The sequence below is a fragment of the Oppia nitens genome, unplaced genomic scaffold (genome assembly GCF_028296485.1).
Source record: "Oppia nitens isolate AA-2021 unplaced genomic scaffold, nextdenovo-longstitch-racon4-pilon3 scaffold18_pilon_pilon_pilon, whole genome shotgun sequence".
Lineage (NCBI taxonomy): Eukaryota > Metazoa > Arthropoda > Arachnida > Sarcoptiformes > Oppiidae > Oppia > Oppia nitens.
The window spans coordinates 545,365-572,048 of NW_026533197.1; the positions used below are offsets into that span (position 1 = coordinate 545,365).

General features: G+C 27.9%; 1 protein-coding gene across 1 annotated transcript; it reads right to left on the minus strand.

The window, feature by feature from the left end:
• Positions 1-20,028: 20,028 nt before the first annotated feature.
• LOC128965761 (DNA-binding protein HEXBP-like) lies at positions 20,029-20,935 on the minus strand. Its single transcript, XM_054312525.1, has 2 exons — positions 20,673-20,935; positions 20,029-20,593 (listed from the first exon to the last, which is right to left on the minus strand). Exons 1-2 carry the CDS (start codon positions 20,683-20,685, stop codon positions 20,091-20,093), a joined length of 516 nt encoding a protein of 171 aa, XP_054168500.1. The 5' UTR covers positions 20,686-20,935; the 3' UTR covers positions 20,029-20,090.
• Positions 20,936-26,684: the final 5,749 nt, after the last annotated feature.

The window sequence follows — 26,684 nt, forward strand, 5'->3', positions numbered from 1 at the left end:
CATGATATCTGTCCGCTTATAAAGATTAAAATTACAATTAAACATTAAAAACATCAATTATTAAATAGGATATAAAGTAAAATTGTTATAAATGTAATATAAATGTTATAATAAATATGTTTAAATATTCATTATATAATATTGATTAGAGTATAATATTAAGTTACACTAATAGGTGTTTATATTGGGAAATATTTATACAAATATATGAATTGGTTATTTTAGTTTTGCATGTAATGTAATGTAAGTCACAAAATATATTAATAGATTATATAATAATAGATTCATAGTTACGGTTATATAATAATATAAATTATATCAGAATAGTCTCATTAATTGTGATATTTATATATAGTAAATAGTATACTAGGACTAAAATATTGGATAATAAGTGTATATTATATAATTATAAAAGGGTTAAATTGTGTATACAATATTCAGATTATGTAAGTATATTGATTATTATAGTATTTGGTTGCAATAATTGGTTGACTATAAAGTTTGTTTTATATAATAAAAACATTGTTTATAAGGTTATATAAGTAAGTTCAAATTATTAATTAAGTTTATTAAATAAGTCATTGATTATATCATCGGCTGCTATGTTATCAGCTTCAATAGGTATGGTATAAAACGAATTAAATTCACCCAGTGTTCCCATATCCGATATCGCCTTTGTTAGTGATGAATAGACAACTGAATCCGGTGATGCTTTCTTGATGTTGCTTTTGATGATTTCTTCAATTTTCGTTACTCCAACATCATAGAAGTACCGTCTTATCCATGTCAAAGCATCGTCTGTGATGTCTTCACCATAATTAAATGTAGAGACTTCCAGATGTAGAGGTTCTTGGATATCGGTCACATGGTGTGATATCAAATGATCAATAATGATACTTAGATCATTTGCAATATAATGGTCAATAGAATGTCCATTTTTGTATTGACTAAAATGTTTCGCACGACACAACAAACACAACACTGATTTCATATTAATATGGTTATAGAAAGTGTTTAAGACATTTGATATGTCTTCACTTTTTAATATATTTAATAATTCATTACTGTCGGTTAATTTGAGACAATAAATACATAATTTATTAACACAATGATTACGGGTGAATTGTGGAAGCCATGTAGTTTCCAAAGTTTTTGCGAAACTATTTTTAAGACAAAATAGTTTGCATTCTGCGTTGCAAATTTGGTTGTTATTATGCCAGTGATCATGTGTTTCACACATTAAAATACACTTGTTGTTGCACAAATGTGTGATCTCATTCTTATTAATTTCGTCGACAATATGGTTAGTAAAGTAATATCCATTTTCATTTAATAAATTGCAGTATATACAAATATAGCGTTTTGTTACACTACGYTTWAACCATTTTTGACTATTAATGGTTTKGGTTAATTTAATTGAATATTTAGGTTTTATATAATTAAAAGGTAACATATTAGTTTTATAATAATTAAGTATACATAATAGTGTATATTCAGATCTAATTTTATAAATAAGAGATCTTCTTGGGTTATGAGATGAACTAATTAAAAATATCATAGGCTCTCTGTTTTCAATAGAGGATTTTCGAGGACCAAAAATAAATTGTTGATAATAAACAACATTATTTTTGCTCACAACGACTTTAATTGTTCCAAAGTCTATGTCTCGTCTTAATATATAATTTTTGTTATATTTTCGATTATATTTCCTTATTAAATTATCATAAGGTTTGCGATTTTTGGGTAAATATATAGGAGGATTGGGTGTTTCTGGTCTATGATCCTCATATAATGGACAGTCCTCGTCACAATTGTGACTGGTACTGGGTTGAGACATTTTTAAATAATTCTATAATTATTTAATTCTAAACAATAAAGTTTAGTTTTCTTTTGTTTGACTAATCGGAGAATTTGTTTTTTAGTAAAACTATTTAAATTAAAATTGCCTACTAAAGTAATTGATGCAATTTTAGTTTTACTTATTAACTCAACCAGTCCTCTTATACCGGTATTATAATTCTTTAAAAAGGTTTCAAAAGTTCTTTTTCTTTTATTGAAATAAAACTTTTTATGATTTTTGAATAAATCACTATTAAATGAAAAACGATGGTCTTTAGTGTCAGCAAATATAAAATCTATATCTAAATATTCAATTTTAGGGCAATATTTAGTAATATAATTTAGTATAGAATAATTGAAAAACCCTGTAGAAAATTTGTTTTGGTAACCGTTAAACGTAAAGTATTTAAGGTTTTTAAAGGGCTTAACAATAATTGATGGCACACAGGTTGTTTCTTCAAACCAGCCATTCAATGTAAAGTCAATTAGATTAGTTAATCTATTTAGAGGTTTCAAGAAATCAATGATTGATTGATCTGAATAAACAGTAATATCAATATTAAGCACAGATAAATTACTGAATTTTGTAGTTATATTATTAAGTGATGATAAACTATTAATGTCATCAATTGGAAATCCTGATATTAAAAGTTTATTAAGTTTTTCACATTTTAAAATAAACTGTTCGACGTGTTGGATTTTTATTTCATCACTGTCATAAGAATGAATGCACAGTTGGGTTAGGGATGGGGATAAGATTTCAATTAAATAGTTGTTAGCGCTAAGAGATTCATCGTAATACTCTACGGCTAATTGAGTTGTTTCACAAATTCTAAAGTTTTCTTCTTCACAATTGAAAAAGTCGGCAATATATTTGTCACGCGTTTGTTTATTATATATTTTACACAAACCTTCTGTAAATTTATGGTCGTGTGTGTAAATTAAAAGAAAATCAAGTTTAATTATATTAAATGAAATATAATTATAAAGTAAATATTTTAAGTCACAGTTTGAATGTTCACTATAGTACAATATTTTTATTGATGGGGCACAGTAATGAAGACACCAATAAATAATAGGGTCAACAAAAGTGTAAGACGGTGGTATTCTTATTTTAAATTCTTTCACATTTGTTAAAATAGACTGTTTATTAACTTTATTAAGTTTGGTTTCTCTCTCATTCTTTTTGACAATAATGTTCAAAAATAAAATTATTAACGGATGAAAAACCTTAATTGATAGTTTATTAATACACTTAATGTCGTTAGATAATTTTAATAAGTTTTTTAGTGATTTAGGTGTTGATGTAATTTCACTTAAAAATCTATTATTTAAATTTATATTGATGGGCGTATCATATAATATATTGTCAAATGCTTTGCTCACACCTGTAGCTCTTAAACGATCATATAAATTAAGTCGATTAATAATATGATACTCTAAAATGTCTATAGGCAAGTCTAATAGATTAAGCATATCAACGAAGTTAATCACTTAGGGATATTGCTCAACAAGCCAAGTGAAGTAATCTTTATAATAATACTGAGTACGTAATATTTTCTTAAAGATATCACGTATTTCGGGATTAAAAAATATAAACTCGTCAACTAAGCTGTTAACTTTGTGCGTATATTTAATAATGTCTTCGTTTGCATAAAAGATATAGGTCTGTGTGTCACCACAATATTGTTCACTATCTTTCAATAAAAATCTTATATAAATCTCTTCAAGTTTTGAGGATATTTTTAATAATTGCTTAAATTTTCTCTCAAGTTTGTCTAATAGTGGTATATTATTAATCTCTGGTAATGTTTTAATTATATGAATTGTTGAAATTTGTGTACTGTAAAAACGTTGTCTACACTCGCTATGTCCTCTTTTAAGTTTTAATTCAGTTCTACTTAAAATCATTTTGGGACAAGTTACACAAAAAGGTCACAATTAAGTTTTATTAGCAAATTATTAAGCACTAAATCACTAATGTTTACAAGTACTTAATAAATATTACACTAATATTTTAGTTATTAAATGGGGCAAATATTATCACTTTTTCAATATGCATTGAAGTATTACGTTGAAACACCAGTTGTTGTAAATGTAATTGGTGTTTCCAAATTTGATTTAAATCTGAAATAGTTTTATATAATAAAGTTCTTGACCAACATTTAGGTTTATGGGAATATTTTATAGTTTGTAAGATATTAATTACTAAATCCTCGAACTTTAAAATTAGCTCATTGGTCTTAATTAATGCATTTACAAGTGCTTTTATATTGTTAGTGAAACAGTTTTTGTATGCCAGTAATCTCATGTTATACAACACTAAGTGATGTCTTAGTTGCAAATGAAAGTCGAGATTTTGTAAGAATGCTTGCATATTAATCGATTTCCGGTTTACATTGAGTTAATAGAAACATTAGGAGGTCTCGATCCCAATGAAATTTTTGTTTTAATTGGCTTGTAAAATTTACATTATATGTTATTAAATAATTTTTTGTATTTTCAAATTTTAATGTAATTAACTTTAGGAAAAAGTTAATGTGATCTAACATAACGACTAATACAGATTTGTTTGTGTATTTCAGAGTAAATTTATAAAGTATTTCAATTCGCTCATCTAATAAATTTTTAATTTGTTCACATAATATAATTATATTATCAATAATACTTAATTCTACTAATATGTTTTGTTCTTTCATGTGTTTGTATTCAATAATTTTGTTTCTGATATACAAAGTATAGCCGACATGTTCAATAATTTGTTTCTTAAGATTATTCATTTTTTAAATGGTTATTATAATCTTGAATAAAATAATTTTTGTAATGACATAATCTATCTAATTGCTGATTACTAAAATAAAAAGTATCAATATTATCTTCAGTAAGAAAACTAAATGATTGAAGTATTTTTGCTTTTAGATTTTTATAGTAATCAATACATTGTAAAAATCTACTTATAAATTTAATAAAATCATTTTTGATATATTGATATTCTATAAGAATGATATATCTCAGAAATAATCCTTTTAAAATAAATTTCTGTAGTCGTATTAATTCATTAAATAGATCTCTTAATGCTGTACTGAAAGCCATTAGCTTATAATTATTAGGGTCAATGTTTCTTAATTTAAACCGTTTACGATCAAGCTCATGCATAATTTTGATTTCATGTTCTAGCATGGGCCAATAGATGTGAGACTGGTCATGTTCAGACATTTTTACTAATTAGTTTTATAAACTGTTTTTAGGATTAATATACACTTTGCACTGTTCACAGTTAGGCCAATGTTCAGAAACATCATCACATTTATAGATTTGTAATGGAGGTTCTAAACGGGAACATAGTTCAATAAAGTTTTCAAGTCTTTGTGAAAATCTTTTGTATTTTACAACAGGTGTGAGAAATTCTGTAGTAAATGTTAACGATTTTGCATAAAAATATGCCTGAAAAGCTTCACAACATTTTCCAATTTCACTCTTATAAAAGTTTGAATCAAGTCTTTTCAAATGTGTTAGTCTGTCTAAAATTTTGTCTCTTAACAAATCTATTGAAACAATAATTTCATGGTTTGACTGATGTATAGTTACTTTTATAAATGAATATTTATCAAAAACTTTACACATTTTTATAAAGTACTTTTTGAATTTCGTCTAATTCATTTAAAAGTTTAATTTCTTTGGCTTTCAGTGTCACAAAGCCAAGTGATGATTTGTCAATGTCATTATAATTGTTTACAACACGATTAATAGCACTTAGATTTTCTTTAAGTGATGATGAACAAGAAAACAAAGTTAGATAATCGGTTTTAGTGATATGTGATTGCAATAAATTTATTTCAACATTGAGCTGTCTGTGGGTTGCACTAATTGTTGAAATTAGATCTTTAACTTTGTTTAAATTCATAGTTTTTTATTAACAGTTAATTATCTTGATTTATTAAATCACTCTATTAAAATAAATTTGATTATTAAAATATAAATCTATTCATAAACTGATAAGGTATATTGTTTTCAGTTAGATTTATAGTTATATTCTCAAATCCAGTTTCAGTCAATGGGTTTGAAAAATTGGTTTCAATTTCTGGTATTTTATCATTATCTATTAAAAAGTCATATTTTGGACTTTGAATATTAAAATTAAGGTTATGTGCATTGGAGACATGTTCTCTAACCACTTCAAGTCTCGATGAGCGGTTTGGGTATATAAATGAGTTTAAATTACCATTGAATTTACATATTGTACAAGAAAAAGGTTTATATCCCAAATGTTCAAATAAATGATATTTACTACCCATTAAAACACTTATATCTGTTATACTAATATTGTTTACAGATTTTTCTATATGATCTTGATACAATGTCATTATTATCTCACAAACACGACAACCCATATAAAGTGTACGATTAACAAAATAACCTCTGGGTAAGATCACATTGTCTCTATTCATACATTCTGCTAGAGTTAATTGGTAGTTACATAGACTAGTTATAAGAGCATTAACATAAGGTAATTTTACAAATAACGAGTACTGGAAATGACATTCTTCTATATGCTTACGTAAATCATCAATATTATCGAATATTTTAAAAACATCTGCACGTGTGTTAGTCATTCTAATAATATCGTTAGCTTGGTAATTATGTTCATCATCAAAAGGACAAAAATATGGCTTAAAAGGTCTCTCAATATTAAATAAGTCACTTATTTCTAAGGTAATTAATTGTGAACTCATTTTATGGTAGTTCTAATGTAATGCATGTAATTGAGAAAAGACTTTAGTTTCTCTATGGACTAAATCATGTCCATGTAAATAATTCACTGCTTTACTAGGTATAGATGTTTCTTGTTTGAGAATTAAATCCCTTAATCTTTTAATGTCCCATATCTGATTACGCAATTCACGTTGACAATTAAAAATTCTAGTTAAATATACTTTCTTTTTAATTATTTTCATGCTATATTGTCTGATATAAAATATCCATTGTTCACAACAATGTATTGATTGAGTATAGGCTGATTGCAAGAGTTCGATACGATTTTCGAAATTTAAATTAGGAAACTCTTGTAAAACTCTATCTAAGTTCATTTGATATCTTTTAATTTGTTCAATATTTAGATAAAGTTCCTGAAAAGTATATTCTTCTACTTCATCGATAGACTCAGGTACGGCAGTGTTTTCAAAATTATCAAAGTTCATCATTTTTGCTGAATTGGATTTCTCTATTAAGAGGTAAATCTCTATACAGGTTTGATATGTTATTTCTAGGTAAAGGAGTATATAAAATACCACCCTCTAGAGTTAATTTTAATTCAACAGGTAAAGTATGTTGATTAACGTAAATTATTTGGAGTAAATCTTTGGCTGCAATATCTATATTTCTATTTACTACATACACATCTAAGTCTATATGTACAACGTAAAAGTATTTGTTTTTGTTGTTATAATAGATTTGGGGTTTATTTAATTCTAATTGAAATAAAGTCCATTTTAATCTTTCCCAAATTTTACTGATCGGTCGCCAATTAATACGACACAAGGATTTAAATTTCATAATCGAAATTTGAAAACCATTTTGCATATGTTTTAATGCAATTCTTTGGGCCTCAGATTTATTATCACCAGTACCATAAAACACTACTGTCTCGTTTTCAGTGGATAAAGTACATCGACATTGATAGAAATTATGAAATTTTCGGTAATAATAATCTGGTGTTGGCAGATGAGATCTCGATGAAATTGTGTTAATTACATCTCTGATATCGTGTTTATTAGTGTTCATGAGTTATTACACTTTCCTATAAATTATATATATACATATATACAGTTAAAAGTTAAACTAATGTTTTAAATTCTAGGTTTACTGTGACGACCAAATCTAGTCACATAAGGTACGATCACTTTTTGTTTTTTAAGGCTATTCTTTGGTCTGCCTCTTTTTGGTTTACTTAATTTAATGTTAATTTGGGATTCAATTATGGGTTCATTTGAAGGGTCAGTTGGTTCTGTATTTACATTGATTTGATCATCATTGCTAAGAAGGTTGAATTGTGGTTCTTCATCTAAAACACGCAATTCGTTTTGCAATTCTGTAATATCTAAACTGTCTAATACAGTGGGGTCTACTATAGTACCTCTATATGGTTTTAATCTTTGAATATTTACAGAAAATACTTTTATTAATCCGCTATGAACTACGCCTTGAACTTTGTATGTAGCGTCACTATATACATGAGTAATGACCATTGGGCCATACCATTTATTTAAAAATTTAGTTGTTTTCCCAACATATCTTGTGGGAAAATATACGTAAACTAAATCGCCTTTTTGAAATTTAATTACGTTTGTTTTACGGTTATATATAATTGCCTGATTTTCTTGAGCTCTTTCTAAGCAAGCTTTTGCTATATCACGAGCTTCAGAAATAAATATAGGAATTCTTTTACCATATTTTATATTTGTATCAATATTTAGTGGAATGTCTAAACCTAATACTGGATCTCTACCATAAATTAAATAAAAAGGCGAAAAGCCAATAGAAGACTGTACAGACGAATTATATGCAAATGTAATATAAGGTAAAAAATTGTCCCATAGTGTTTGATCGGTTTGTAGGTAATGTTTTATCATTCCTACTATAGTACCAATAGTTCTCTCTGCTAAACCGTTTGCTTGTGGATGATAAGCAGTAGTAAATGACTGTTTAACTTTTAATGTTTTTAATACTTTTTGACACAACTCAGAAATAAAAGCTTTACCTCTATCACTTGATATTGTTTTTACATAACCATGTCTTAGAATTATATTTTCTAACATAAATTTTAAGGCAGATTCTGTTGTTGCACCTTTTACAGCTCTAGTTTCAAGATATCTACTAGCAATATCAACACCTACAATAATATTATCATAACCGTTTTCAGTCACAGGTAAGGGACCTAAAAAGTCAAATACTACGTGTTCAAATATTTTGCCAATTGGTAATGGCTTAAGGTCAGCTCTCAAAGGTTTAACTGGTCTTTTGGATGCATTACATTCAGGACAAGCATTAATATACTTTCTTACTATGTCAAGTAATTTTGGATAATAAAATCTATCTCTAATTTTCACATAAGTTTTATATATACCACAGTGGCCACCGGTTGGGTGATCATGGGTTTGGTACAGTATTTCATTTTTTAGATCTTTAGGTAAAACAATTAAATTACTTTTTGAACCTTTTTTATACAACACCTCATTTATAATTAAATATTTATTAGTTTTATTTGCCTGGACTAAATTAATGAGTTTTTTACAGTATGAATCTTCAACCTGTAATTCGGATAAATTTTTCTCTTCAATGTTAAAAATTCTAATCTCATCATCTTTATCTAAGGGTTCTCGTGTAGCATACCGTGACAATAGGTCAGCATCGGAATGCACTCTACCTTTACGATATTCGATTTTAAAAGGTCTATACTCTTCTAATGACATATACCAACGCGCTATACGGCCATTATTACATTTACTATTCATTAACCAAACTAATGCATTATGGTCAGTAATAACTGTAAAATTTAAACCTAATAAAAATGGTCTAAATTTCTCAATTGACTTAACCATAGCTAAAGCTTCTAATTCTGTAATACTATAATTTTTCTCAGCAGGTGCTAATAATCGACTAAAATAAGCTATTGGGTGAGGTTTGTCATCAATGATTTGTACTAAGACTGATCCGATGCCATCATAGCTAGCATCGCAATGAACTCTAGTATCTCTTTTAGGGTCATAGTGTGCTAATACTGGAGCGGATGTTAAACAATCTTTTAGCTTAATAAAAGCATCATTGCATTCATTAGTCCACTCGAATCTAACATTTTTCTTAGTTAAGTTAGTCATTGGTTTTGCTAATAATGAATAATCTTTAATATGACGTCTATAAAAATTGCATATCCCTAAGAAACTCTGAACAGCTCTTAAACAGGTAGGTGGTGGTATCTTAAGTATATCAGAGATTTTATCTGGATTAACCCTCACACCTTCTGCTGATACTATATGACCTAAAAATTTTAATTCACTGTAACAAAAAGAACTTTTTTCTGGGTGTAATTTAATATTAGCTTGTTTGAATCTATCAAAAACTATTGTTAATCTATCCATGTGTTGTTCAAAATTTGAACTATAAATAATAATATCGTCAAGGTAACATAAAGTCATTAAATAATTAAGTCCGGCTAGTAAACAATCTGCAATACGTTGAAAAGTATGTGGAGCGCCTGATAAACCAAAAGGCATTCGAGACCATTGGTATTGACCACAATGTGATATAAATGCAGTTTTTGGTTGGTCTTGCTCTTTGACCTTGACTGCATGATAACCTGATCGAGCATCAAGAGTAGTAAACATAGACATGCCCTCTAAGCTTTGTAAGATAGATTCTAATGTAGGTAGTGGCCAGTGAGGTATTTGAGTTATTTTATTTAATTTTCTATAGTCTATACACATTCGCCATTTATTTCCTTTTTTGGGTACTACAACAATAGGAAAGGCCCATGGAGACTGGCTTGGCCTTACATGTCCAGCGTCTAAATATTCTTTAATTTGGCTTTCTATAATATCTCTTTCTTTAGGGCTTGCTCTAAAAGGTTTTAAGTAAATAGGTGGGTGATCCCCTGTTTCAATGCTATGTTCAAATATCTCAGTTTCAGTGACCTCATTTTCACTAAATGCAAACTGTTTAACTCTGTCATTTAAAAACTTTTTAATAATATGTTTATGTATATCTGATAATTTAGGATTTATGTCAAAACAAACATCTGATTGCAAATTTTCTGAGTCTTGTATACTAATATTATTTAGTTCTACTTCTTCGTAATATGGTTCAAGAATAGCTATATTTGTTTTTTCATAAAGTACATGTTCATTAGCAGTGACATTAATAATAGGGATTGCCGTCTCATAATTTTCTATCGTAACTACACATTTAGGTATAAGAATTTTAGGATATTTGTCTTTATAAGTAGATGGTTCCGTTACAAAATCACCCTCTTGTAAGTCACTGATACATTTGACATATGAACAATGCATTGGTCTTAAGACAGTATTTTCTAAAACCCTTAATTTTGAAAATTTATAATTAATTGTATTTACTGATACTCTCGCACCCATTTCAGTGAATTTTATTATAGCTCCGCTTTTCCTTAGCCAATCACATCCTAACAACAAAGTGTTAGTCATGTTATCAACAACAAAAAGCTCAAGTGTTATATTTGATTGTTTGTATTTTATATTTACATTAACTATTTTGTTTAGCAATATTCTGTTCATGTTTGGTAATAAACCATATTTCGGATTATTACTATATATAATTTTTTGATTTAACTTTTCAGTAAAATCAAATCTAATCAAACTTATACCGGCTCCGCTGTCTATACAAGCTAGAGTTTCGACATTATTTACATATACATTTATGTTCACATTATTTTTTGGTAACAAATTAATGTTTACCATTTTAATTACATTAGAGTTTTTCGCCCCCAATTTTAGTTTGGAGGCCTCAGCCCGTTTGGGTGGTCTGTTAGAGGACAAGGTTCTTTCGGCATTGTGTTTGGTGTTGATTTAACAACACTAGCAATTGGTACTGGACATTGTCTAATCATGTGATTTCTATCACCACAATTATAACAACTTCTCTCTACGTTATTTGTTCTGGGATTAAATCTAGTACTTTGCTGACGATTATTATAATTTGAGACTGGGCTTGGTCTCTGATACTGATTTTGACGAAATTTCATTACGTCTACTATTGTTTCTAATCTCATTAATGTTTTATCCAATCTATTTAAAACCTCATTATTTTGTTTTTCTATTTTATCGAATTTTTCTGGTTTAATTTGATTAATTTGAACTTCAGTACCCGTTAATGGGTTATTATATTGTAACTGATATTTTAACCCAAACTCTAGTTTGTTTAATTTTTCTTCCAATTCTAATGTATTTTTGGGATCTAACATAGTAATAGACTGTACATAATAATAGGGTAATCCTAACATTATATAAGTTATTTTACTTTCTTCCGACATATCACTATCATATTGAGAACACAATTGCAATATATCCTGTAAATAGATATTTACATTTTCATTTACACCTAATTTTCTTTCCCTTAACTTTTGTTGTATTGCCAATTTATTAGCATAATTTGGATCAAAAGTATTGATGAAACTAGTTTTAATATCATTCCAACTTTTCTCACCATTTGAGTATTTATGTGTATCCCACCAATTTAGTGCATATTTATCTAAAAACCCTAAGATCTTTGTTATCTTTATCTCATCTGTACCCCACTCATTGTGAACTGATAAAGCTTCAAATCTCTTGAGCCAACCCAATGCATTTTGTTTACCGTCACCCAAAAACACTTCAGGTTGAACCTCATGTCTTACTCTATTATGAGTAGTCATGTTATTTCTAGTATCTCTATTAAGAAATCTAGAAGAGCTTGCTATCAATCTAGATTGAGCTAAGGGAGTCGATTGATTTATATGGTTGTTAAAGAAATAATTATTAGGTAATGAGGTTTCTCTTATATTAATATTTTGGTCAGTAGAGGTATTGTTTACAAGGGGATTATCGTCCTGTAACCAAAAATTTCTTAACTCATCAATATAATAAAAAGTATCCTGATCGTATCGGGTCAGAACTGGCGGTTCCGGAGACGCATCAACAAAATTATCGTCTTCGCTTTCATTGAGGGATTCACAAATGTTCAATAAGTTTAGTGAATTCTCATCACTATTTTCATCAGTATTTTGAGAGTCTGTAATCATATGATTATTACTCTCATTATCGAAGTCATTTAGACTAGCCGTTGTGAAGAATTTTGTCTAAATAATTATTTACAAAATTTACAATTTGTTAATAATTTTAAACTGCTGTCTGATCTAACATTTCAAGACTAATTTGTCTTAAATTATTAGATCGACTTCTTTTACGTATATACATAAGTCGTACACATAAGATAAAATTAAACATTAATATTGTAATGACAATTGGTAGTATTACATATATATTTTGATCAGTAAATATTTCGTTATATTCAATTTCTAATCTTATTGACCTACACTGACTATCATATAGACATGAAATTGGTTTCATTCTATTAATATCATTTTGGTCAAGTCTTAGGTTTAGCTTTGGATGATTGATGAGCTTAGGGCTTATAATACCTTTAGCCCACAGCGCACCGATATCGCTAATAATAGAGTCAAATTCAACAAGTTTATTAGCTATAATACTCATTTCAAAATTTAGTTCAAAATCAGTTAAATTTAAGTGTTGGTCAATAAAATTTGATTTAATTTCTCTCTTATTTATTTTAAGGTTATTCATTAGCTCTCTATGAAATATTAAAGTTTTATCGCTATCTTTACAAAACTTTTCAATGTTTTGTTTAAAGAGTTCTCTAAATTTTTTCTCACACATTTGAACTGTTTCTGGATGTGTATGAGATTTTCTTAATAGCAGACTTTCACATGGGTTTTTATATACAAAATTTATTACAATTAACTGCTTACATTCGAACTCTGGTAAAATTATAAGCAGTAAAAGCTGTGTTGTTATCAAACTACGGGTCAATTTAGGAGTAGTAGGTCTACTATGTTTTTGTTCAATTGAACAACAACTATCTGTATCTAAAGTTATTTTAGTATCAATATCAGAAACAATTGGGTTATCATTATTATCAATGTTTTTTACATCTACATCTATTCTATCTGAGCGTTTCTTAATTAAATGTACTTGCAATGACAACCAAGACAAATAAATTGTTAATACTAAAATTATGGCTACTAATCCAGATATTATAAAAACAATTAGTATATTATCAAAGTTTAGGCTATATCTGTCGGTAAGAAAACTGTTATCTATTTGTGTTATTGTTTCATTAAATTCTTTAACCAATGTATTAAAATCAAATTTGTAAAGTTCAGGCATTAAATTAAAATTTATTCGGTTAGATACTGGTAAATCTACAGAAGGTCTTAAATTAAAGCGATAAAAATTAGAAGTATAATTTATAGTACCTATACTAAAGTTTGAATATAGAGGTAAAGCTATAACAAAGTCGGGACAACTTAATTGTTCATTAAATAAATTGATATTTTGTGTATAACAGAAAATTAAGATTAAGTCTTTAGTATATTTAATTTGTATAATTTCTTTAGACTGTATTTTAATTTTGGGATAACACTCATAGTTATTCCATAATTTTCTATAATCTAATTCTATAGACTGTAGTCTTTGTGTACAATTCTTTTGTAACACATTGATTAACCCGTGTTTTCTAACAAATGCAGATACTTGTATCTCTTGTATACAGTTAGTATCAGAGTCATAGATTATTTGACTTGGACCTGAATATTTTACTTTGCAGATTTCGTTCTCATTAATACCTTTGACAAATATATCAAATGGATCTGCAGTCATAATATATGAGTTTAATACCTGTTCTTTAATTGTAAATTTTAATAATATCATTCGCTTATCTTGATCTATAAGACAGGTCTCTGGATTAGCATATCTCATTTGACATCTCGGATAACACGGCAAAGAAAAATTAGCAAAGTATAATAAATTTCTAGAAACCCTATTGTCATGCCAATCATTAGATATACTTCTGATTTGGTCTCGAGTGGACAATAAATTTGCTGCTAAATTTGATACAATCATTGTAAGGTTTGGTAGATTTTCAGCTAAGTATTTAACATTTGTTATAACTTTATCTATTTTGTCGTTAAGCAATAAAGTCTGTTTCTGAAGTATTTCTATAGATTTAATAATATTAGGTTGATTTTTAATTAATTTATCCATATTAGATCTCATTATATCAAAGCGATTTTCAAGTTTATCTATTCGACCTGATAGTTCTCTAACTTCAACTAATGCTGTTGTGCCGATACCGACTGCGGTAACAACTGCACCTAATATACCGAAACCTACTAAAAGTAATGAAGATAACCGTTTTTTCCTATAATGTTCAGTTTCATAATCTAATGATTGACTCTTACAGAAATCAGTTAAAGGTATTAAATATGATTCTCTATATAAATGTTTACACCATTCTGTTAATTTGTTAGCAGTATGCTCATCGGTAATATCATGAAATATAAAACAAGGTGATTTATATTTGATAAATAATACTACTTGATGAGTGCCATTAATAAGTGGCTCAGGCTCTTTATGCCAAATAATTGGAGAGCCTCTTTCCAATTGACAATTACAATATGTCATAATATAAAATACAATTATAATATACATTCTTATAGCTATATTATATATTGAGATCTATCAATTTGTAATTGAGTGATATAATTATTATTCCATGCAAAAATATTTGCAACTATTGGGAAATAATATTATTATTTAAAACAAATCTGATATACCATGTTTGATATTTTATAAGTCTATCTCTAATTTCATATGTTATCATAGAGATTAAGTGTTTTATATAATTATTGTTAGTATTTAAAAGTAAAATTTGACTATACAACTCCATTCTAACATTTATCAACTTTACTATTTCTGTACATACTAAAATACAATAATTAAATACAGATTTTTCTAAAATGTTGTATTCACGTAATTCGAAATATTGTCTTAATTTATTTTTAACATAAGATCTATTAAGTAGATCAAGAAAAGAAAAGTCTTTAAGTTTAGGTAAATATACCCAATTAGGATTCATACTACAATTATAACTTGCAATTGAAATACAGGAAATCGCTTAATTAGTTAAGACCGCTTAACTACTAAGGTTAGAATGAGCTCAAGATTTGAAAAAATAGTAATAATAATTTCAATCTACACTCTATACCGGAGCACCTCCACCATGATGTAATGAGTAGATTTTATCATTACTGTTATAACTATAATATATCCTAATTCTATACCGTTTCAATATTATTTTAATAGCATTGCCATTTATATCTGGAAAGTGTTGATTATTTAGATGTTTCATGAGAATTTTTGGGGTGAGTTACTCGCTTCACTTTCCATGCAATGATTTCACGTAAACCACTGGAATGGCCGCCACTATTGGCACAGTACTCCTGTAGTGGTTTAGGTTGTCTTAATTGTACATTGGGCACAATATTAGCTTTTACTACACAATTATTAATACAATCTATGTCTGATTGATCGTAAATTAAGACATTACTACTTTGCGGACCAATTATATAAAAGGTATTATCTCTGGTCCTGAGATTATTCAATTCAATTTGACCTTTACTATCAAACGAAACACTATTCAATGTTAAGACAGACTCATTGTTTTGAGAGTTAAGACTCGAAGTCTGTACCACTCGGGTCTGGTCAGAAGCTCTGAGACCAGTAAAAACTATTTTACTAGTTTGGTCACTCACTACACGTGACACAACTATAGTATACTGAAGACAGGACGATACAGTGTTATCAGCATCCATACAATGGCTGGCTAGCCGCAACACTTGCGCTAAAAACAAACAAAAACCGACATTACTCAATGACAACAAATGTCTTGTCGCAATTATAAACTGGTAACTAAAACATAACGATTGACTAACTGGTCGGGCCCTACCAATAATTGCCAACGAGAGAAGCCTCAAAGCCTCCCTCTAACCAAAACATGCAACTCAATACCCAATCTACTAGTAAGACTGAGTCTAATGGTCAGTACCATCACTCGGTACTACCGTCGGTAAAACCGGCGTAGTCTATTCAAATACCCACTATAGGATAAGTAATGCTATACCCGTTGACCAACCCTGTGGCCAAACTATAAATCAGAGTCCTCTGACTCTGATGACATAACCATGGGATCGTCACAAGCAATCTCTGGGGGAATCTAACCCATCTATGTCTCTCCAGCCGTGCCTACCCGGCACTAAATAAAGGCGTTTAAACACTAGTTAAACCCTACCCGACACTCGTCGGTGAAATGTGATAACACCCGAAACCTTTGTTACGGTGACTATCACTGGACTACTAATCTGTACTGTATAACATTACAACAGACAACAAAATTACATTCAACTAACATACATAGACAAGGACTATATTAGACAAAATTGTATGTGTGGTGGCGTCAATGATAAGGCGCTCATTAACTACAGCAAGCGGTGTCGCGTACACAACCGCCGCCGCGACCGTCAACGAATGTATTGTCGGAGAGTCACCGATCACATAAATTAACATAAATCTATACAAACACATCATACACTCAAGTACGAAAAAGACAATACATGACCGAAAGATTGCCGACAGTATTACATACTTATCATAACATTTCTATTATTTCACATACTGTATTCAGTTTATTTGGTCAGACATGACTATGTCGTCTCCGGGGACAATTGACATCACCTTTAGGTTTTTGGCCGTGATATTGTAAGAACAGTGCATATGTAACAACAATAAACTATTAGGTGTCCAAATATTTATTTATACTGGGTCAGTCAATCCCGAAGGTGACTATAGACTCATAAAGTTAAGGCAAACCTTAACTATACTCTCGGATCACTATTGAGGAGCGTATGTGTACGGTCTTAAACTCAGTGTCCGTTATCGGCTATTAACACACAATCACGCGATCGGGAGACCGGAACCCTCTTGGGACCACTGGCCTGCCTAGTCAGTCGGTATCGAATAGTAACTATGCATTTCCCAACTAGGTTAGCGAAAGCACATATGTACTCGAGAAATCCACTGCTATGCATTCACACACACATTCACTCAAACAGCCGATAATTACAACAATCAACCAAACTAGTGCTATTGTCACGAAGACAGCAACTATTGGATCACCTAGTAAATTGTATTTTAAGGTCAGACTATTAGTGTTAAATAACACTGAGAACCGACAAAACTACAACTGTTTCACTAAAACGTAGGACTATTGCCGAAAAATCGGGCAGAGCCTTCGGCGGCCTGGTACAATCTCGGGGATGTCGGAGACTTCCATATGACACATATAGTAGTCTATACCAACAATAACTAAGTATAGGTCAAAGGAGGTAAGGGATGAGGACAGCATAGCCGTACAGATCTCTCGACACGACAGATCCGTTAGCATACTATCAAAGGTAAAGGAATGACGGCAGGACCGTACGAATCCCCCGACACGGCGGATCCGATGGCCAACCATCATAGGGTATGGTTAGGTAAGGTTACATAACTGGACCGGAACCCCCGACACGGCGGTTCCGTCCATTAGCTATATACGCGGGAAGGCTCGACAACATAACCGACCAGATCCCCCGACACGGCGGACCCGATGGCCAGTCATCTTACCTTAAGACTGTAGACAAGAAGGGACCTTTACGATACTGGAGCTCCCGACGCGGGAACCCACGGATTTAGGTCGCTTAGAAAAAAGTAGGAGACAATAAATGGTAAAAACTTACATTAAATCCAAAAGGTTTTTATTTAAAAAGACATCAAAGTGGTATACATCCAAGTATACGGACCATCAATGAGAAGGGGGTCGAACCAGAAGGGGAGAGAACTGATCTGCTAACGGCTCTTAGCAGTACTAGTCTATGCCAATGACTACCAGTATCTCAATGATTCTATCATTGAGGATACTTGGGGTTTTATAGTCTCGGTCGCATCAATATAAATTTTCAAGGGAGGTAAGGTATATACTAGTGATGCGTTGGAGCCAAAAAACACTACAATATAATACTATTTATGCTATGTTATGTAATGATTGATGTCTAAAATTGGTAATTCTGGCACCGGATAGGGGAAATTTTATATAGATTTATATTACAGTACGGGAAAGAAATTTGGATTTTTGGCACTATGTATGTAGATGTTATATGCAGTATATTATGTATTAATTTTAGGGTGCATCTAAAAAATTTATTTGTTAGTATATTTTGATATAAGTATATATATATATATATATATATATATGTGTGTGTATTGTATTATAAATCTATTGTATGTCAATATTTTCTATAACAATATATTAAATATTCTACTTTTAAAAAGAGTACATTTTTAGTATTATTTTTTAGTACTTTTAATTTTAAATACAGAATAATATTTTATTTAAACTATATATGTTTTTTGTATTTAGAATAAAAATATTTAATGTTATTTGCTTTATGCGAAAAATTAAAATGAAAAGTAAAGTATTAACTCTTTTATATTATAGCATATAATTAATATTATAAATTAAATGATTAACAGTAAAACAACAATGAGAAATACTGGTAATATAAACACAAAATTATATTTTATTTCCGTTTTAGTGGACTTTAAAAGTCATAATTAATTTAATATTTTATAATAAACTGATGAACGCTTATCTAATATCTATTATTATTTTTACACACAAAGTGTCACTATTATTCTGTATTATTAGATTAATACTAATATAACATTACTGTACTTTATATCATATATCAATAATATGATAAATACTGTATAACACTATGCCGTATGTGGTCTTTTAGATACAATTGTATTTTATAAACATTTTTATCTCCCATACGGTTAGTGTATCACAAAATGTTAATTTACGTTTGCCATAAAAAAAATAAATTGTGAACTCATTTTTCATTTTATATAAATATTTTGTGTAAATATTAATGACACTTAAATTAATATATAATGTTATATAATATTTCTATATTTCCTCTAACAAGTTATTTATTATACAATCAATGTCTCCATTATATAAAAACTACTGTACATCTCAACTAATAAATTAATTTAAAAATGTTATTAAATTATTTAATTTACAAAATTTTTAGATAAAGTATATACACTAGTAGTTTGTTAAATTATGTATAATTATAAGTTATATATAATGTAAATTTAAAATACTTAACCATTTTTATTGTTTTAAATTAATCAAATTCTTAAAATAAAATTTTATTTAATTTGTAATATATTTGGAAATATAAATAAAGTACATAAAAATTAAATATGGTTATAATAATAATCATTAATTATTTAATGGTTACAGTAATATTTATTTTAAATATCAAATATTAAAATATTACATTTTTATATAATTAATTAATTAATATTTTTATCAAAAATATTTATATTACTATGTAATATAAAAAATCTTTAATTAGAAAATATTTCTTTTTAAATAAATTAGTGTATAAACAATCATAACATTACTATTTAGACAATTTTTTAAATGCTGTTTACATTAACTTTTTAAATATGCATTTCAAATGTATTATGAATTAGATATTAATTTATGAACAAAAAGTTTATCTAATCCTTTGACTGATCTCCTGAATCCTCGTTATCTTTATTGTGATCATCAGTTTGGTTGTCATTATTTCGGTCCGATTCTTCATTAGGACATTCTCTGGCGTAATGTCCTTCTTGACCGCAACGGAAACAGTTGTTTCGTTGAATATCTGGACAATCTCTGGCCATATGTCCTTCTTGTCCACACTTATAACAGCCATCTCTGGTCCGATTTGGACTATTAGTGCAATCCCTGGCTTCGTGTCCTTCTTTACCGCATTGATAACAAGTGCGCTCAGAGTTTTGACAGTCACGCGCAAAGTGACCATTTTTATTGCATCGATAGCACGTGTTAGGACCAGGACTGCGACAATCGCGTGAAAAATGTCCGTATCGGCCACATCGGTAACATTGGCCATCATTATTATTTAGGCGACAATTTCGTGACCAGTGACCAGTTTTGCCACATTTGAAGCACTCGTCACCACCACTGACCCGTCCAACTGACCGACGGTCGTCCAAACCTATGGTTATCAACACATCATTGTTATCATATGATCCGTCTATTCATTATTTAGCGGTCATTAATGGCCGCTATTAGACCTGGTTTTCCCATTTGTCAACACGTCTTGCAATTATAATAATCGATATAAATAGTGATAGAGTTGTCAATCAATGGTAAACAATGGATTGACAGTTGATATTAGAGACCAAATGGTGATAATCTTCACACAAATTATTGTCAAATGTGTGACAAAAACACTAAAACAAGTGTCGAATCAAATGTATTGCTATTAATGTATTGATATTCATATCATATGAACTCAATGTTAACGCAATCACTAATAGTTAGTCACGTGTCACACACTGTCAATCATTATTAGTATTATATTAGAGTACATCCAAAATATGCATTTTAAGTGACAAATATGTAATCAAATATTAATATACAATAATATGTACTGAAAATGTATTTTTTAAATCATAAAAAGATATATAGTATTGTAAATATTAGTTTTATTTTCAAAACAATTTACATTTACATTAATAACAGTCAAAATATTTATTAATACAACACGACTACAGTATATTTAATTTATTATTTGTATAGTCCTAATATACAGTATAATTATATACAGTACAGTACAACACTATTTATAAGTTATAATATTATAAATTATAGCATCAATTAAATGAAATTAGCGCTCATTTCGGTATATGGACTGTAAATATAGACAATAAATATTATATATATAGTATAATATATTATATACAGTAGTAGTGATTAACATATAGTGATGTCAATAGTCGGAGATCAAGGGTTAAGAAGTTAGATGCGGTCAGCGATTGCCGTCAAATGTTATAACTTATAAGGAGTAGTTAGGAGTAGTTAGGAGTAGTTAGGAGTAGTTAGGAGTAGTTAGGAGTAGTTAGGAGTAGTTAGGAGTAGTTAGGAGTAGTTAGTAGAGTAGTTAGGAGTAGTTAGGAGTAGTTAGGAGTAGTTAGGAGTAGTTAGGAGTAGTTAGGAGTAGTTAGGAGTAGTTAGGAGTAGTTAGGAGTAGTTAGGAGTAGTTAGGAGTAGTTAGGAGTAGTTAGGAGTAGTTAGGAGTAGTTAGGAGTAGTTAGGAGTAGTTAGGAGTAGTTAGGAGTAGTTAGGAGTAGTTAGGAGTAGTTAGGAGTACCCACACCTAAACTTTATAACCCCCACCTGTTTCCCCCTCAGTCTATATTCAGATTTGACTATATTTTCATTGATTAACACAAATGTCAAACAATTGATATATTTTGTGATGAATTAGTAATTGGTTTGAATTGTTTGATTGAATGATTGTCATTGAAATGATGTCAAAGTGTTAACACTATTAATGATATTCAATGAGTGTTTGACTGCTTATCAGTGATAACACACTTTGAATGTGTGGACACTTAAGTACAGTACAGACACAACATTCATGTCTATCGACACCTCAAACATGTATTGAATGTGTGGTAAAGTCTGATCACGTCTTTGACAGTTTGGCCGTTCAAATGTTACCAGTAGTGCATTGGATGGCATAAAACATACCATCAATGATACAACTGTTCAAATAAATGTCTAATTTCACTACAATTCAGTGAAATGTCATTTTTGGCTATTATTTTATTATTTATTTTTATCTTAAGTTAAAACACATAACATGTTGTTTATTATTGTCTAAAAAACTAAAAGTTTTGTTGTTATGTAATATATTGTCTATGTTTGACATCAAAAGCAATAATACTATTATATTAATAGATTGAGACCTTTGAATTGATACACAGTTTTGTTTAAAAAACTATATGAATTGACACAAACTATTATTATAACAACAATTATTGTATAAAATATTTTGCTTTAAAACTTTATTCAATTAGAAAAGTTGTCAAACATTGTATTAATAGCTCAGCACCGGTAGCTTTAAATGCCTTTTCACTAATAATCACAACAACAAAAACTTATGATCGCAATGACTTACATATACAGTACATTGACATGAATTGTAAGTTATATTGAAACTACAATTCAATGCAATTGATATCAACAACAAAATGAAAAGTTTAAAAAAAACTATTTTCTGATTGCAGACAACGAAAGTTTAAGTTTTTATATTTTAATCAAATGTTTGATAGTTTTGTTAATAATTGAAAGTTTGATTTTCATAACTGAGTTGAATGATCTTTCTTATCGTTTTTTGTATATAAAGAGAGAGAGAGAGAGAGAGAGACTATTAAATGGATTTCCCTATTATTTTTCTGTAGACATGAGATAACTTATCAGACATATTGTATATAAAAAGTAAAGTATTTTATCGCAAAGTTAGCTAAAATTTGTCACAATTATTGCTATGAGTTAACCCAATAACCAGAGGGTTTCATAAAAAAGTATAAATATATAAATGTATAAATATTTGTATATTTGTGAGTATCACAGGAATAGACATCATCTGAAACCCATTTGTGTCGACACATAACATGATTGACTCTGTGATGACCAATACCTCCGGCTATCATATAGTAGGCAATGGCAGTCAATAAACTGAAGTGAAGTCTCATACTGTATGTGTACATCCATATCATATAATCAGTTTTGCAGTTATAATACTTTATAAATTATAACCAAATGAAGGCAATAACTTAAAATCAGACCCGCATTAGACTCCCGACTCATGATTTTTTTGAATATCTAGTAAACCATATTTTAAATATAAAAATGACCAATTATAAATATATTCAGTATAAAATTGTCTATAACTTTTCCATTTATCAATTTTATATTTAAAATATGGTTTTCTAGATATTCAAAAAAAAATCATGAGTCGGGAGTCTGATGCGGGTCTGATAGTAAGATATTGCCCCAAATGAAGTATTTCTACAAAAAAAAATGATTATATTTTTATTGAACACAAATATTTAATTTATTATTTGTAAAATTAAAATTATAAAATATATTAAATATATAGAGTGATCAAATGTATAATTGACAACCGGTAATGGTATTAATAGAAATAAATAAAATTAACCGATTATAACATATAAAAAATAGTTGACAAGAAAATATACCATTGATAATGTATCAGTGATTTTATACATAATATAGTCAACTGTAACTACTTGTGCGCCAACCACTTGATTCAAGTTTTTTTATTATTAACTTTCGTTTCTCAATTTTTTTTAGAAAACTTAAATAATATTAATATGTATTGAATTTTTGATTTTTAAAATATCAATATATAATTTTAAAGCATTTGAAAATAATTTTAAATACAATAAAATTCATATTAAATTACTTTTATAAACTATTTATGTTGAAATACAATGTAATGTAATTACACAAAAAAATGTTATCTAAAGTAATGAATATTTTATTTAACATAACGTTCACAACACAAACACAATGAAGTTTGCGATATAATGGATGCAAACATTATTGTATTCAAAGTGATGTTTGCGTAGAGTTTGCATCACTTTTGATGTGTTGTTAAATATTACACAAAAATAAAAAGGTATCAAACATTTAGTGGCAAACTTTTTGTGCGACAATAGAGTCAGTTATGTGTAGATAAATGTATGCAAATATGAGATGAGATTTGAGAAGAAGTGTATAATATAACTAAAACATCATTACTTTGTATGGCATGAGTGGTATGTGAGCTGTAAGACCAATGGTTTCCCTAAATATAGTGTTGGGTTATAAAGGAAATGCATTTTCTCTTTAATCGCCGCTTCAATGCTTTCCACATATAAAACTTAGCCATCATTTGGTTATATTTATTATAACATTTATCTGTATATTGTATTTATATTGTATAATATACAGTATAATACGTGTATATATGTCTATTTACACTATATTATAGACTATAATTTACAATATAAAATCACAGCTCCATTGCCTTTACAAAAAGTTTGCAAAATTTGGTAGTTCATAATCTAGGGTTGTAATCGTACAATAATACTCTAGTAACTAGAGTCTAGTTGTATTAAATTTAGTATATTTTTATTGCTAATATACTACATTACTTACTATATCTATTGTTTGTTAATCTCAATATTATAATATATGATGACATAATTTGTCTATATTATTAAAATATTATAAAATTTCATAGGAATAGTGTATTTCTGAAATTTATGTAATTTTATAAACAAAAATAAGAGATAACAATATGTTTAGTTCAAGTACTTTAATTTATTAATTAAATATCAATGCTTTAAAATAATGATCAGTTAAAATAATACACATCAATATAATCCAAACAATCTTATCGACAATCACTTAATGATTGAAATTGAAATGAACCTATGATTAAAATGTTAATATTTATTATTATATTTGTGTAGATAATAATAAACTACATGTTATATGATTGTATGCTTTCTTAGTATAATTGTTTATTAAATTTATTAGATTATTAAAAAATAATAGTTTTATTTTATTTAAATTTTACGTCCAATGATTTAATTATTGTCAAAATAGACACCAATATTATTAGACAAATAAGGTATAAAACAAAAATAGTGAATATTTGGTTTACACATCAAACGCTATTTATTGTATTTCTACGATTGCTTTTAATAATTATTAATTTTTATAATTATATTATTACTAGTATTTAATTGTTTAAAMGGAGAATACAACAATCAAACTTTATTTTAATATTGTTTTTAATGAATAAAAATAGTTATGTGCGAAAATAAGCTGTTTTTAAGTTTATAAATCAATTTGAATGTTTTTAATATCTCCTTATACTTATAATGATATTTTTAAATGACAGATACGACTATATATTATATAAGCATAAATTCAAAGTAAAATATAATGTAATTTATATAAGGATGAGATCAATGAAAAACGGGAAAACATCTCAACAAATATATATATATATATATATATATATATTGCATTTGCTGAGCCTTTGGGCAAAAATAAAAATTTAATTTTAAAGTAAATAATAAGTGGTTTTAAGTCAGCGGTTTAAAACGTTTGTCAAAATAGCAACAAAAATAATTTACTTTTAAATTAGAAAATAAAAGTCGCAAATACTTTATCATAGGATTTATAATTTGATGACACATAAGCAAAACATTTGGTAAAGACATACATACTGTATATTTTATCTTAATTTATGAAAAACTATAGATTTAAATATTTTGTTTGAAAAACTTTATAGTTAATAGAGTATTGATTCAATTATTATTATACACTACAAACTATTTTTGAGTTAACAAAAGCGCTTTTAATGTAAATTTTTTCTCGATTTAAATGTTGATTAATAATCCGATTTGTAGTTCATTTCTTATTTGATATTTTGTCAAATGTTTGTTTAATTATCCGATTTTTGTTATATTTTATTAAATATAACATAAATGATCCCTCAGTTTCACACATGAAWCTTGCAGTCATACACTTAAGGTATATTAATAATACAGATAAAATATACTATTGATTACAATTATATTTATAATGCATTTAATTTACAAATTAATTTAATATTTCTACATTCATAATTTGGTTAAACTAAACAATTTTATATCTTAATTTCATAATAACAAATATGTCTAAATATAAATTTAATTTTATAATTAAATTTTTATTTAATTTATATTTTACATTCTTATAACAAAATCTTAATAAACAAATGAAATAATGATATGTTTATTATTCTTAACAATAATAAATTAAGTTTAAAACATAACGTCAAAAATCAAGCAAAAATAATGCACTTATTTAACTTATAATTGATAATTTCTAAATTTCTAAATTATATTAATATACATTTCTAAATTGTACAAATCATTAAATTATATAAATAAATATAAAAACTTCATAATTCTTGTGTATAATTTATAAAACATTTTTTTAAATAAATAATTTTCCAATATATATGTGATTTTATGCTTGTCTTACAATAAATTAGCTGTAAATTGTTTGATTTATAATAAATTTAAAAATTATATTATAAATAAAATAATATATATTAGTGTTGAGCTATTTACTTGTCAAATATTTTTCAAAATATTTAACAATTGTATTATAATATGAATTATATATATATATATATAACATTTATGTGAATTTTGTAAACTATGTAAATC